Source organism: Labrus bergylta, chromosome 3 (assembly GCF_963930695.1).
Source record: "Labrus bergylta chromosome 3, fLabBer1.1, whole genome shotgun sequence".
In the NCBI taxonomy this organism is placed as follows: Eukaryota; Metazoa; Chordata; class Actinopteri; order Labriformes; family Labridae; genus Labrus; species Labrus bergylta.
The window spans coordinates 8,234,389-8,250,479 of record NC_089197.1 but is presented as its reverse complement, the minus strand read 5'-3'; the positions used below and the strand labels follow the sequence as shown (position 1 = coordinate 8,250,479).

The 16,091-nt window shown below is 42.7% G+C and overlaps 1 protein-coding gene across 2 annotated transcripts; it reads left to right on the top strand.

Annotated features, from left to right (window-relative positions):
- The first annotated feature begins 4,632 nt into the window (after window positions 1-4,632).
- On the top strand, window positions 4,633-14,829 carry tppp3 (tubulin polymerization-promoting protein family member 3). 2 transcript variants are annotated; one of them, XM_020656478.3, is made up of 5 exons: window positions 4,695-4,785; window positions 5,001-5,069; window positions 9,322-9,522; window positions 9,685-9,838; window positions 13,058-14,829. In XM_020656478.3, the coding sequence occupies exons 3-5, from the start codon at window positions 9,335-9,337 to the stop codon at window positions 13,250-13,252; spliced, it is 537 nt and encodes a 178-aa protein (XP_020512134.1). In that variant the 5' UTR covers window positions 4,695-4,785; window positions 5,001-5,069; window positions 9,322-9,334; the 3' UTR covers window positions 13,253-14,829. The 2 variants fall into 2 exon arrangements, with proteins under 2 accessions (XP_020512133.1, XP_020512134.1); XM_020656477.3 differs by lacking the exon at window positions 5,001-5,069 and having other exon boundaries at window positions 4,633-4,785.
- Window positions 14,830-16,091: the final 1,262 nt, after the last annotated feature.

The window sequence follows — 16,091 nt, the reverse complement described above, 5'->3', positions numbered from 1 at the left end:
CGTTTGAGTCTAGCTCCTCTAGCTCAGCTGGACGTCCTGAAACAGGCTGCAAAGTAATCCTTGGAAGCAACTGATCCATGCACGTCTACTCAAAGAGCTTGATTTGCTGTTGCAGGCTCAGATTGTTCTACGTCGATGTCTGACAACATTATTAAAAGGACAGTTGTAGATGAAAGACTGCAAAAACACATTTGGCGGCATTATCTCATTAGACTTCTAATAAGCCACATTCAACAGACATGTACAGATAAACATCTTAGCTTAAGATATAAAAGGTGAAAACGAGGCCTGATTTGTTTACGGGTGAAGCAAATGTACATTTATCTATGTCCCTACTTTTGTACGTGCACAATAGCTAAAGTCTGAAAAAAGTGTCTGTTTTCATGTACTGCTCCTCTTTGCTCCCTCTCCGCTCTGAGTCCGTCAGCTACACTCTGTTGAGCCCACACTGTTAGACCCCACGTGGGCCAAGTCTGCTCTGATTGGTCTGCCGATCCGCTATTCGTCGTTATTGGTCAGTTGCTCAGCACGCGTCTCGGAAATTTCAACATGAGCTGCAGGGCTTGCCACAACGAGCCAATGGGCTTAGATCAGTGATCTCACACTGACACATTTTTATTGAGGGGGGCTAGAACCGAGCGTTACATGCAGCTAATGCTACAGCTAACAGGAGGACGTAGGAGAAGCCGCGTTTCAGCAGACTTTGAATTTTTGCACATAGATGTGCTTAATCATGCACAGGACACATGGAAAACACACTAAAGAGCATATAAAACCAGAAAAAGCAGAATATGGGACCTTTAATTCACACGTTAAGAGTCTTGAAATTAGATGATTTACCAAATGTATTTAGGACATCTCATCCGAAGCCTACAGAGCACGCCATCTTTCCCGAGAGTAATGGTAAATGGACTTGAGCTTGTATAGTGCAGTGTGTGTCACCCATTCACACACTGATGGCAGGCTGCAATGAGGTGAGCTGGGGATTGAACCCTTGACCTTCCGTGTTGAGAGACGGCCGGCTCTACCAACTGAACCACAGCCGCCCCAGTACACCTCACAATGAGTCAGATGTTTACAGTTTGTTATGAATCTCAAAGATGCATGGTAGGCTGTATCAAGCATGTGGAGACACTGAGCAGTACAGTCTCAAGCATTGATTTGGGTTTTTGTGCTGCATGAGCTACTACTGTTTAGTTTTTGTGTTCAGCTGGTGTGCGTTATATGATTCAAGTCTTGGCTCAAAGCTTACCATTCAAGAGCAAAACAAGGTCACACCGGGTCAACATGGAGGAGATCTGTGCTGCTGCATGTGGAGTCATACTCCGAACATTACATCACATTTATTAACAGCAACAGGTCAGGCCTTTTTAAACTATCGTATTGTGTGTGTGTGTGTGTGTGTGTGTGTGTGTGTGTGTGTGTGTGTGTGTGTGTGTAAATGTATGGGTGCGTGCCATTATTTATCTGGGATGTGAGGAGTAGTTACCTCGGCAACAGGTCACGACAACATCATAACAACGTCAATCAAAAAGCAACGTCTCTCTCTCTCACTCACATACACACGCACACACACACACACACACACACACACACATACTTCACACACACACGCTCTGGAGGGTGTTTCTATAAGGAAGGTGAGAGAGCTCTATTTCAGTGTCAGTGCTGATGTGTGCGGCTGTGGCTATTTCCTGGATACGGCACTAAACATGATGATGTTCTGGTGTTTTATAACCGACCCGCGGCTCACTGGTGCTTCTGACCGTCACGTGACCGTGTCTCCTCGGAGACGCGCACACCCTGAACAACATGATGTCATCCTGAAGTCCTCCCACACTGACAGCTGCTTCCTGTTTACAGAAGCGCTGACATGAGGTCACATCCTGCCCAGTCCTCTGAGAGAGGGTGAGTTTTGAAACAATCACTTATCCACAATCAATGATTCAGCTCGTGACCACTGACCTCAAATCTATGTGTTTATTAAATTAAAGCAAACAATTTATATGCCCCGAAATACAGCACATTTTATATTCCACATTCTTCTTGTGCTGTAACTTGACCTTTACGGGATAGCTCAAAAACAATAAAATCTATGCCCTAGGAAAGGAAAGGAGACCAGAGGAGAGGAAAGGAAAGGAAAGGAGAGGAGACCAGAGGAGAGGAAAGGAAAGGAACAAAAAGGAAAGGAGAGGAGACCAGAGGAGAGGAAAGGAAAGGAACAAAAAGGAAAGGAGAGGAGACCAGAGGAGAGGAAAGGAAAGGAACAAAAAGGAAAGGAGAGGAGACCAGAGGAACGGAGACCAGAGGAGAGGAGAACAAAGGCAAAGGAAAGGAAAGGAAAGGAAAGGAAAGGAGAACAAACCTATCCAAACCTATCCATTTTTATAAACCTTGTTTTACACAGAAAGAAAATGTCCTTGTGGAGCTATATCTCCTCTCTTATTCACCATGATCAAACCAGATATGAACACCAGTTCAGTCAAAATGACCTCCCAATCAAGTCAGTGAAATACTTTTAGTTCTAACATCAGACCATAAAAATCTATATAAAGGACGACCCTCTTTTTCTGAGGTTGTAAACACCTTTATAAATCTCCAGGACCTGCAGTGTTAAAAAATGAAGCTGGTGTGGAAGTGCAGTTCCCAGTGTGTCCACTAGAGGCTGGCTGCAGAAGCACCGTCGCATACACACCCATTCAAAAAAGCCACCATTAATAAATCTCCAGGACCCGCCTCCTGTCAAAATGCATGTCATATTTTCTTAAACCCAGTTTTTTGTTATGATTGTTAATTAACTACAATGCCATTTTCTGTTCAAGTCATCCTTATTTGAAGCTATAAAACGGTGTAATCATGCCGTGATTGACAGCTCTGTTGATGAATGCAACTCCAGCGACGCAACGTGCGACAGAACCAGCGAGACAAAATGTGCCCAAGACAAGAGTCATGGAATTTACATAACTGAGTCTGCTTCAAACCGTCACAGCAATCTGTTCCATTCAAGCGGAAACCTCTGGTGTTGAAAACTGAAGCCAACCTGGAAGTGCAAAATCCTGCAGTTCATTGAATGTCCACTAGAGGCTGACTGCAGAAGCACAGAAGGACACATACACACCCATTCAAAAAAGGCTCTTTTTACAGCAGAGATGAACATGTTTACAGCCTGGTTCAAAAAACCAAATAGGTGTGATTAGCTCATGTCTCGATCGACACACACTGTACGGGGGTGAATGTTTTGATGACTCATCCGTTTTGATTTGATGAAGGATAAGAGTTATTCACAATAAGGCGTGTAGCTGACATGATTGACAGGTGGTCGCGATGTAACGGTTTGTCAAGAGCAGGGCCCGGAATTGTTTATCAGGCGGCTTAAAACCCGCCTCAGCTCCAACTCTTGGTCTGTTGTTCGGCATATTGAAAGACAGGTTGAGACTTCCTCTCCAGCAAGGTCACCGCCATCCACGGGCTTCAAGCGCCCACTTCAGTAACCAATGGGTAGGGTTTAGTCACTGAGGCTTTGGCCATTTTGATTTACAGTCTATGACTAACAGGCATCCCAGACGCCCCTTAAAGTCAATGAATCCAGTGAGTGTGGAGATTGGGATTGGGTTGCTGTCGTCTTCCCGTCTGCCTCGTCCAAACACAGAAGAGTACTTCCTGTCAGTCACGCGTCCTCTCCCCTCAGACTTGGTTCAGTTAAAGCCGATCACATTGTTTTTTTTGTTTTTTTAAAGGATTTATTTTTGGGCTTTTTGTGCCTTTAATGGAGAGACAAGACAGTGGATAGAGTTGGAAATCAGGGGGAGAGCGAAAGGGGAATGACATGCTGGAAAGGAGCCACAGGTGGGATTTGAACCTGGGCCGCCCACTTGGAGGACCATAGCCTCCATACATGGGGCACGCACACTAACCACTGCACCACTGCACCACCAGCTCCTCAGGCAATCACATTGTTCAACATGTTGTCACTGTTTTTATCTCCGTTGTCCTGGAGACCATCCCGAATTGCAAAAAGATCCCGTCAGACCGGGTCAGCGGGTGAAAATGTGACAAGGCGATAAGTCTCGTTGAGTTCAGTCACTTTGTTGTTTGACCTTATCCTTAAGTCTTTGTTTAACTTCGTATTGCATGTATTATCCATTTCTCTCAGTACTTTTGTTATGACTCTTTGTGTTCAGTGTACGTCTCTGTGATTGGTTCATGTCTCTGTTTGTTTGGTGAACATCTCTTTGAGGTCATATCAAAGTGGGGAAATCCCTTTCTCTTGTCGTGATTTCCTGTCTGATTTGTCTCGTTGTTGCTCAAAAGAGCAGGTACAAAGACCTTACTCTTCGCTATATTACAAGATTTAAGGTTCAAGGTTCAAAGTCTCTTTATTAGTACCGAAAGGTAAATTTGATTTAGATTCAACTTCTGTCCTTTGACCTCCTGTTCAGGTGATCGACAGGAGTCTGCATACACCCACAGTTCTCTGGTCTCCTCTCCTCTCCTTTCTTTTCCTTTCCTTTCCTTTCCTTTCCTCTCCTCTCCTCTCCTCTCCTCTCCTCTCCTCTCCTCTCCTCTCCTCTGCTCTCCTCTCCTCTGCTCCCTGTTCTTTTTTTTTTTTTTTTACCGCCCTCCCCTGTTGTGGGACAGGACGTGGTCATGGCGACAGAATAAACAGATGATAACAAGCCCTCAGCGCTGCAGAGCTCATTTGAATGCTGTGACCGCTGCTGAGGGCCAGAAGAGGGAGAGGAGAGACGGAGGTGAAGCAGACTGAGGAGTACAGAGGACGCACAGGTAAGACTGCAGGACTCTTTGCGACTGAGTGTTTTGAGAATATTAAATTTTTGTAGAAAGTAGAGCAATGCAATAACTATTCATGCTGCATTGTAATTGGTCCCTGAAATCTGTAAAATCAAAATGTAAGTGTTTTCATTTTTTCTGCAGTTGAGTCAAACTTCTGTAACACTCAAACATTTAGTCATTATGTGATTCTGTGTAAATGCTTGCAGGTAGAAAAAAGGAGGAGAACCAGGCGATTACACATTTGTGTTTAAGCGTTATCAAGACTTTAAAACACTGTGAGTACTTTTTTAAAAAGGCTGCAGCACATGTGTAATTATGACCAGGTACAAACACACAACATGCACACTTTACATGAGATTTAACATCAAATACTGTGAAAGGAAACCAACAAAGTATTTTCTAGCGGTCATGCAGTAAAATAAGTTTACTCATTTATACTTTTGTTAATGTTTGTTTCGTCTTCAAAATCCTCAGAGGTAGACAGGAGTTCATCTTTATGTTTGTGAGTCATATCTATACATCTTTATCTTTATCTATACTTTATCTGCATCGAAGACATCTCTTTATCTGCATCGTGTATCTATATCTATACATCTATATCTGTATCTGTGTCTGTGAGAATCATGATCTTAACTGTTGACCAGACTGAACGATTCCGCTCTAAACTGTTCATTGCACATTCTTCCACAAGTTAAAGTCCACAAGAGTGGACGGCCCGGGTTCAAATCCGACCTGTGGCTCCTTTTCCTGCACGTCGTTCCTCACATTCTATCTCTCTCTCTCCAGTCTCTGACTCTATCTACAGTCCTGTCTTTAAATTAAAGGCCTGAGAAGCCCCAAAATAAAACTGTTGTACCCAATAATCTAAAATAGAATACAGAACGGGATTACTGTGAGGCATTATCTACTCTGAAGAAAGAAAAGAAGCAAAACTACAGATAAACACAAAAGAAAAAGATTCACTTTGAAAACAGAACATGAGAGAGAGCGATGTCCGCACATTCTTATGACTACATACTACAGCCCGACCGATTTATCAGCCAGACGATAATATCGACCGATATCAGCAAATCCAGTGACTATCGGTATTGACTAATTTTATCACAGCTATTGCGCCAATATTTCTAGATTTATTAACAAGTCAAATATAATTTTATGAGTTTCATAGTATTACACTAGTAATTCTCTTTCACCAGCAGAGGGTGCTATATGGATTACAATAAGCATCATCACTGCAGTGTCGAGTGGTGATGCAGCTACATGTGCTGTTACTTTCCAGTTGACCATCTTGTGTTCATTAAATATCCTGTTTGATAACTGCATTTGAGGGATCAACACAATGGATATTGTGATATTGATATGGATAAGAAAGATATCGGCCGATATATCGGTATTAGATTTTTTTCTCTTCCCAATATCGATCTCGGTATCGGCCCCAAATAATCCATATTGGTCGCGCCCTACTACATAGCTGAAAGCTCACGATCAAACTATTCCTCCAATCTGCCTCTGAAGTCGCTTTCTGTGATTTTTAGAGCACTGTTGTAAAGCTGCAGCTTTCCACTTTCAAAGACAGAGTTAGCAAGTCAACCTTTAGGGAAAAGAGACTTGTGAATGTGACTTATGAAAGCAGCAAACTATGATTGGATTGAATCTCGTACACGTTTCAGGTGTAGTCGGTTTGTGTTTCTTGTTTCATGCAGAAGTGTTGTAAAGAATATCCCACTGCTGGTGAGACGTGAATTATTGAAGGCTGCACACACAGATAGTTATGTAAGGGTGTGTGGAGATGTGTGGGAGCATCTGGACACACACACACACACACACACACACACACACACACACACACACACACACACACACACACACTGACACACCCATACAGCACAAAGAGCATGATACACTCGCACATTTAAGTCCAAAGCAAAGTCCTGTAGACTTTAAAAACACCTACTCATGTTTTTTCTTTAAAGTTGCTGACTATGTTGATATTATTTGCAGATAAATGAGGAAATGAAGTGAAGCCTGAATAACTCTTTTCATCGCTGTTTAAATAAACCCACAACAAACCACAGTGAATACGGAGTGGCAGCAAGTGGCACGGACTATCCTGAATCATTTCATTAGATTCTACAGAGCGGTGAACTCAGGTGTACGTGCTTGTTGTTTATGGGGCGGGGGGTGTGGCTACTGAAGTCCAAAAACTCTTCTACCTGTGTTGGAGATCAAGATATTCTATTCATTGATTTATCAGGAACACATCCAATGAGCATCGCTTTGAATGTAAAATACAAAGTAGACTTTGAGGAGTGAGTAGTCAGGGTGAGGCAGGGCATGGCCGTCCATTTTTTATTAGATTACCACAATACTCAAAGAAAAACAAGTTTCAACAAAAAGCTACCTGAGCTGCTGATCAATTCAGAAAATCCTTGTGTACTTAGAAGAAAGGGGAAGCAGGGGATTATTAAGATACACCCACAGCCCACAGTGCAGAATAATAGTGCCACAATTCTTCACTCATATGTGGTCTTATGAAAAGAAACTTGAGATGATAATGAAATGTGGAAGGAGAGAAGGAGAGGACTGTGTCTCAGTTGGTAGAGTCGATCGTCTCTCGGCCTGAAGGTCAGGGGTTCGATCCCCAGCTCCTGCAGCCACATGTCCGATGTGTTCTTAGGCAAGACACTTAACCCCAAGTTGTCTGTGGAAACGCCATTTTGTACTTCAAACATCGTTCGTGAAGTCTCCCGGTCTGGCCGAGTCGTCTAGAGTGTAATCAGTAATCAGCTGACATGGCGTCTAACAAGGCGTCCAGGCCGGCGTGCCAGCTATAAAATTGAGCCCAGCATTTCAGCCATTACAGCCTGTTTCACGGCTCAGGCTGGAGAGGACTCATTTTGGACTCTCAATTTCCTTACTTCAGTTTAATTTTAGACGCTCGTGTTAAAATGCTGAGTCACAGTCAGCGGCTTCATAAATTAGTCGTTTTAAGGCAGAACAGGGAAGACACACTTCACATAATGGGGATGAGTGAGAAACTTTGTCTTCACAGAAACAGTTTGTACGTCCTGTATCTGACTATGTGAAGCTTCATAGAAGTAGAGATACGTCTGGTTTTACTCCACGCTTTAGTTATCTTTCAAAGTATGTCAAAGAGTCAGTCGGCTTTGAAAACAAGCTGCAGTTTAACGTTCAAACTCTGCAGACCTTAAATGTTTCAGTTTACAGATGAAACTCACTGAACTGCAAACTGTTAACGTCTCGACTGTCCGGAATCTGACACCTTCACACCTCTGTTAACACACGCACATACTCACGCACAGCGCTCCTCTTTTACTACACACGCTCCCTCTCTCCCTCTTTTCTCTCTGATCGTAACATAACTAACTTAAGTCTCGCCCACCACGCCTTAGACCATCCCTGATTGGTCGGGCTTCTTGGCAGAGACACCTGATAGTCACACACACGTCACATGTTTTTTAGCAGCAGCGGGGCGGCTTATAAATCTTACAGGGGCGCAGAGACTTGGTTACTGTGACAACCACTGTTAGGGATTGCATCAATGTGTGTGTAATCACACAAGAGTGAGAACCAGAGTGAGGTCATGTCCCACACCCCGAGACACACACACACACACACACACACACACACGCACACACACACACACACACACACACACACACACACACACACACACACACACACACACACACACACACACACACACACACTCTACAGGAGCTGCTGCTGCCTGCTCCTGTGGTGCAAGTCTCTTTTTGTTCAGTCGTCCTATTTTGTCCACTTCTTAAGTGTTTTTGAACATATATTTGGGTAACCCGAGTGTCTACTGACCCAGAAAATATGAAATAAACCCATCCAGTCCATCCAGTGCATTTAAAGAGACACACACACCAAAACGGAGCGTTCTGAGAGAGCTGGTTTATCCAGGGTCACAAACCTCCTCTGGTGCTTGATTCATGTTATATTTTGACCAAAGCACAGCACAGATGTTTCATTTAGACCACAGGGGACTGTTTGAGAAGGTGGAGAAGGGGGACAATATGTCCTTCTGCGAACGCTAAGGTTTGAAACTCTCAGAGCCCAATCCAAACAATCCAACAAAAGGTCTGAAGTGCATGGGGCACACACATTTAGGGCGTGTCCATCCATCTCTAAGTTAAAGGTGTAGTCATTAGCATTGTTCGTTGCAGCTTGTTAACACAACATTCAAACTGGGCACCTCCTCCTGGGATCAGTGCCACTAATAGCGCATGTCCACTGCGGGGTTAGGGTGTATTTTGACTGCTTGGACCTACCCTGCACGCTACCTGAGAATGTTAGATTAGTTGTAATGGAAAGCCAATGTCCATTTGTTATATATTATTATATAGAAAAGATTGCCTGACTTTTGAGGAACATTTCTTTTGAAGAGTTCTTCAGTTTGTTTTGTGTTGCATTTTATGAAATTAGGCGATTTAGTCGATGTCATTCGTTTTGTGATATTTCTTTGTTGTCTCACTCCTGCAGATATTTTCCCATCATGGCGGAGAGCGCAGACATGGAGCAGCTCCTGGTGTCTTTCAAGAAGTTCGCCATCCATGGAGACACAAAGGCCACGGGGAAGGAGCTGAACGGGAAGAACTGGGCCAAACTGTGCAAAGACTGCAAGATCATCGACGGCAAAGGTGTCACCAGCACCGACGTGGACATCGTCTTCTCCAAAGTCAAGTGAGCATTAGAGCGACCGCTGAGGAGCTACTGATAACACACAGGCAGCTCACTTTCAGATGTTTGTTTGTAACTATTAAAATGCTTTTCTGATGTTCATACTGTTTTGAGTCCTTGAAGAATTATGCTAATTAGATGTCAATTCTCTGTTTGTGGTTAAAGACAGAAGACGTCTCGCGTCATCACCTACGAGGAGTTTAGAAGAGCTCTGGAGGATTTGGCTCCGAAGAGATTTAAAGGTCAAAGTAAAGAGGAGGCGGTGGAGTCCATCTTCAAACTGGTTGAAGGAAAAGAGCCCAACAACGTTGGAGTGACGGTAAGACGAGAAGTTTTGATCTGTGATCTGTGTGTTTTAAACCAGAGTTTTGTGCACATGTCGATGAGCATAATGTTACTGTCACTGTGTGAGCCAAGTGTCATTAGATACACCTGAACACATTGTATAACCAAAACAAGTCAGGATGTGTAAACCTGATAGAGTTCTGTTGCAGTTGGGTTGTCAACCAAAACAAACATGTTGTCAGTAGATGTGTCACTATAGCGATCTGACACTGTGGTATAATCTGGTTTAGATCTATGATAGACATCTGAAGCCATGTTTGTCTTGGAATTAAGTCGCAGCAATATGTGTTTATTTTTCAGTCATACTGATATCCTAAGCCAGATTTTGGACAACAAAATACTTTCAAAATAGCGTGCAACTGTAACTTACTGAAAAAAAAAAGACGACCAGATGTTTGAAAGCTGAAACAAGACGACTGATCAGCAACAAGTAGCTGGAAGCAGCAGTAAATATATCAACACACAGAACCTGGAGAAAGCAGTGAAGGAAACATAGTTAGAGGGCCTTCATTTTTCAAATGATTTTTTTTAACCGTCAGCGCTGTACACTATGCTGCCGTTTGCTACCACTCTAGTCAATGATTGTGTTTCCAGAACAAACAACGTGGTCCATCTCTGGAGCGTGCCAGCAGCCCCACTACACTCTGCTCTGTTTCAAATACGCTGCGAGTCTATTTTGGATGGAGTACGCTGCAAGCACGCTTCAAACTGGAGAGAATAGAACAACCCGGAGAGGAAGCCAGACAAAGAAAGGCACAGAGCGTCCTGTCAATTTAAAAATAAAACACAATATATGGACTCACAATTAAATTTTCAATCACTTTATCAACATGACATCTACACAGGCGCTGAATGAACAACAAATCATCCTCAGAAAGACAAAGAAACATGTTGTTTGCAGGTTTTTCTCTTGATTCTCGCGTGATCTTGTAGTTCTCCTGGGATGTTTGTACAGCTGCTCAAGGCTGCACTCAGCTCGGTCAAGTTCCAGAAACAGATTCAGTGGTGCAAGGCGTGTGCTGTCCGACGAAGCACAATCGTGGTGCTGACGTAGGATGTTGAAATTGGTGGCCAGGTTTGTGGCGAACCGAAGTCAATAAACACAAATGATCAGATGGCTCAATGATCTGAACTCAGATCTGAAAACAGCTTCATGCTGCTTTTACGTGTTTGAAAGTGTTTATCTTTTCCAAACATTTAGATTGGGATTTAATCAGCAATGCACATGTTTATCATCAGAGTCTTAAGGTGTGTTCAGACAAACAGTGAATTTATTATGTCGTGCGGCAGGATTATACAGAAAGTAAAATGCAGGACGCATATTTACTGCAGGGGGTGCAATTTGTGACATGCAACCTGAAGATGCAACATCTGCAGAGTATATAGAAAAATATATCAATTAACTGAGAAATTAAATAGGTGTGCCCCAGGGATCTATTTTGGGGCCTCTGATGTTGAGCTGAACAATTTACCACCTGGCTGCCTGGATGGGTTGTAAGGTCAACATGTTTGCAGACGATACTGTAATTTATGTCTCTACAAAAATGGTCCTCTGCCGCCCTCTTGAATTTCACAGTAAAAGCAAGCAAGCCTGTTTATCCCATTCAACACACACAAATAAAAACAGACTTTGAATCCACCAAACAAACTGCAGTGGTGATTAGGGATCAGTAAATGTGGTCTGCTCATCTTCTAAATTGATTGGATGCTTCCGGTTTAGATTTGCTGTCTATGAATGGGTGGAATCAATTTTCAGAAGTCTGGTGGGGCATATTTAAGTTCAGAAACAAAACAAATGTTTACCCTTTTGGTTGTTTTTCCCCTTTAAACTTAAACTTAGGGACCTATTTTTAGATTGAAGTTTGATCTGAGTCGTGAGACAACAGTGGGTCTCTGTGTGAATAGCATCAGCAGCTTCATTAAAACATGATCCCACATAATGGACGATCTCTGATTTATCTTTGAAATTCGACAGCTCAGTGTTACATCAGCTCCGTTTCATCTCTCAGCTGCAGAAAACAAGTCCAGAGCTGCAACACCGAAACACTGAGAGGGCTTTGTAAATGTTTGGACACTCATCACAGAGGTTTATTATTCTAGTGATGAAGTCATCCGAAGTTTGTGCCAGGAGGTGAGGCAACTTAGATCATCATCTGATGATTAAACTGTCAAAGTCCGAGAAGATCAAGTAAACACCAATCTGACTGAAATATATACACTTCAAATGAAAATAATGAAGTACAGACAACAAGTTTAAGATCGTGAATGAGGGAGGGAAACTGTTTATTGTGAGTCCACGTGTAAGGTCATCCATCCTCTCTTTACCACTACATTCAGACAAGATGGTGCCAGATGGCCTGAAGTCGTCACCACAGCCCCAAAATTATGAAAGTGTGTTTAGACCAAAACCGAGCAAAGTTTGTGGGGATTACAAACAAATTACATGCAAAAATGTTTCCTGAAAGCCATCAGCGTTGAGATTCTCCTGACTTCTGCACGTTGGCATCAGCAATAATAATCCAACAGCACTACATACAAACATAAGGATTTATAAAAGTTGTTTCTCATTTTGCAGATGAGCCTGAGAAAGCACTTGATATAGACATTAGTGTTGTAGTCTAGTCCACCCTAACAGAGACCAAGACATACCCAAGACCAGATTGCTCTGAGACCGAGACAAGACTTTAAGGGATTGAGACTGACACAAGACCAATTTAGGGATCAAGACCAAGATAAGACCAAGACCAAGGCAGGTAAGACTGAGACAAGACCAAGACCAAGGCAGGCAACACCAGGACCATAAATATCACTGAAAAATCATCATCTTGTGTGCGGTGGTCATGTCACTCACTTAGACCGTAACACCGGGAAGGTTGTGGGCATAACCGGGGGATAAAAATCTAATTATGAATGATTTGAAGTTATTTGCTTTTTTTAGAATCTAAGAGATATTCATGAATTTGCATAAAAGGGGCGTGTCTGATTTGACTGACAGGTGGGCTTAATGAAGTGGTTTGCAAGGAGGATTAATGCGCGCCTCTTTACCTGATATTAGAATGATTGAAAGTTAAGGTTGGGACAGTGTTTCCGATATGGTGACCGCCATCAACTCATTAATCAGTGGTTGAGGTCACTGAGACTTCAGGGCAGAACATTTGATCTGAACTGTGTTTCTGTCCCGTGTTTCCATCAGAAAGTGGCAAAGAAGGGGGCTGTGGACCGTCTTACGGACGCGTCCAAATACACTGGATCACACAAGGAGCGCTTCGACGAGACCGGCAAGGGAAAAGGTCGCGAGGGGCGCGAGGAGCTGGTGGAGAACACGGGCTACGTGGGCTCATACAGGAACGCCGGGACGTACGATACAAAGGTGAAGGCTGATAAATAAGGAGGCAGGAAGAACAGCGACAGCACTTAGTCTGGACCAAACCTTGAACTTTGATCTCTCTGTGTATGAATATCTGTGTGTGTGTGTGTGTGTGTGTGTGTGTGTGTGTGTGTGTGTGTGAGTGTGTGTGGCTTGGGCAGACTGACGGACTTTACAGTCTGTAAACTCGTAAACACGTGGATGTGACAGACGTACTTCAGCTCCATCAGGAGTGTGTGTGTCTGTGGGGGAGGGGGGCTCATCCTCACATGAAATGCTCAGTTGATATTTTACATCCCTCCAAAATATATCTAGCTTTTCTGTGATTGTTGTGGCCTAAAATGCCGGATGCTTTTTCCAAAACTTGTTCTGCACATGGCAATGTCTCAAGACCTTTTTGAGCAACACATTAAATATAAATCAGTGTGGACAAACTCTCCTCTGAAGCATTCTGTTGACTGAATTACAGCTGCTTGTCTTCTGATGTCACTTCAGGTTAACTTTTGGGTCAGAAAGCCAAAATGAAATTAAAGGTATTTGTCATGAAATACATATATTTTTTGTAAACCACCGCAAAGCGACAGGTGTATAACTCTCTATGTACAACAAACTATTTGAGAACAGTTTGAGATGGAGGTTCAATTCCCCAATAACGATTCTCTGTTCAGTGCTTAGTCTCAAAAAATGTAAAGTGGGCGACCGGGGTTCAAATCAGACTGTGGCTCCCTTCCCGCATTTCTTCCCCCAAATTCTCTCCCTGATTTCAGACTCTACCCACTCTCCTGTCCGTCAAATAAAGGCATAAAAAGCCCCAAAAATAAAAAGAAGAGGCTGATTGGTCAAATTTGTGGACATGTTGCAGGGATTGGCCAATTGCAAGGTTGCTTAAAAGATGTAGAGATTGTTTTACTTTATGTGAAATTACCTTTTTGCACCATCACAACGTCCTGCAGAGACTGAAAGCCGATTTGCTTCAAAAGCCGACTCAGTTTTGACCCCAGGAGTCAGTTTGAGCACATTTGCTATTGATTCACTTCCTGTGTATCGATGTCTCTCCTCCAGGGAGACTTTAAACGTCTCCCTTTTATAAGTCCCTGTCTGTTACAGAGCAGATCCTGTCGTGTCCTGAGGGTTAAAATGTCCTCCTCAACATTTAAAATCTCACTCCCCACCTCCTCCTATTACATCCACCCTGTCTGAACGGAGCTTTAATGTGTTTGTAAAGTTTAACATGTTGGTCTACTGAGGAACGTTATGACCATTTAATCTTTCATTATAGTGTAGTTTACTTTAAGCATCCTCTCAGCTCTCTGTTTCTGAGGTTTCCGATATTTAATCATCAGCAGAAGCTTTCAGATTCACGTTGAATGTGACTGAAACTAAATCTGCAGAATCCTGAAACCTGATGTCGTGTTGGGTTTGTTTTCATTGTTTTCTAATATATATTTTGCAGCCTTGTTCTTCTTCTGCAGTATCGTTATTTACAACATGTTATGTCTGAAACTCTCTCGGTGTGTGCAGTGGATGCAGGTGCAGAAACTGGATTTTACCTGAAGTGGACATTTCTTTATTGAACAAATAAAGACAAAAAAAAGTTTTCTCAGCTCTCTTGTATTATTTTCTTCCCCTATTTTGGTGTTAATTTTCTTCTGCTCTAGCTTCTCTGGTCTCCTCTGGTGGTTTGTGAGCATGTCTTATTCATCCTGTTGTGACAAACATCAGATCAGGGTTCAAACCGGGTTCAAGGTCCAGGTCAGGTGAAGGGGGGGAGGGGGGGGGGGCTGAGTTTGAATTGATGCAACGTCTCCATTAGAGATGAAAACAAACGTATGTGTGTGTGTGTGTGTGTATGTGTGTGTGTGAGAGAGTTCTCTGCAGAAGAATCAGGAAGCAGATGCGGCTCCTCCTTGTTGCCATGGCAGCGACAGTGTAAACAACACAACAGTGCTGGAGCAGCTCTGTGTGCATCTGTTTAAATCCTGTTTTTATCAGATCCAGATCTGCTGGTTCAGCAGAGTTCACATCAGATCGTCGTCCACCTGCAGAGCTGTAATGACTTTCACATTTTACAGGACGACTGCACAGAGTCCACGTTCACATCTTACTCACTGAATGTTTTACAAATAGTTTTCAGATTATTAACTTTTATTTGTTACATTTTGCCAGTTTCATTCTTCAGAGATTTACATGATCCGAGGAAACAATCCAAGCTAAGATAACATGAAGACAGTTTGAGGGATGAGACTCTGTTCAGATTCTGTCCTTTATTTTGAGAAGAAATGATTCAGAGGTAGATTCAATTCCCTTTAATCTCCGTCAGTGTGCAGAGTTTGTCTAAAAGATCCTAATTAAATACAGGGCCGTGTCCAAAGGGGTGGCAATGCCCACCTTCAAATCTGATTGACCACCCCAGGTACCATCACAAAATCCATATCTACGATTGGCCTTTGCCTTATCAGGGGCGGGACAGATCAACTATCCTGGCTGTTTTCAACAGAGTAGAACTTAAAGTTGTAAATATTTACTTTGCAATTTCCATAAATATGTCCAAGCAGACACTCATTTATACCGTCTGAGGTCCAAAATGCAAAGTTTTCATTAAATAAATCTGACTGGTTGAAAAAAATGAGGTCCCCTTTTTGGTGGGCCCTGACGCGAGACCAGTTGAGAACCATTGCTCTATAAAATTTACAGATACATCTTTTCATTCAAATTTTTTACTCAGCTGGAGCGTCTTAAACAGCTGCTTCACATCGAACAATAGGAACTCCATAAACTCTGTGATCTGAATATTTACATTCTTTTAAAGACACTTTACATCAAAAAGTTAAAACATGATATCACATAGACTGCAGAAATA

What these genes read in the sequence shown, in the direction of transcription:
- tppp3 (XM_020656477.3), top strand. Translation starts at nt 9,335, where the DNA reads ATGGCGGAGAGCGCAGACATGGAGCAGCTCCTGGTGTCTTTCAAGAAG. An exon ending in ATCGTCTTCTCCAAAGTCAA is followed by an intron (nt 9,523 to 9,684) that starts GTGAGCATTAGA and finishes TTGTGGTTAAAG; the next exon opens with ACAGAAGACGTCTCGCGTCA. An exon ending in CCAACAACGTTGGAGTGACG is followed by an intron (nt 9,839 to 13,057) that starts GTAAGACGAGAA and finishes TGTTTCCATCAG; the next exon opens with AAAGTGGCAAAGAAGGGGGC.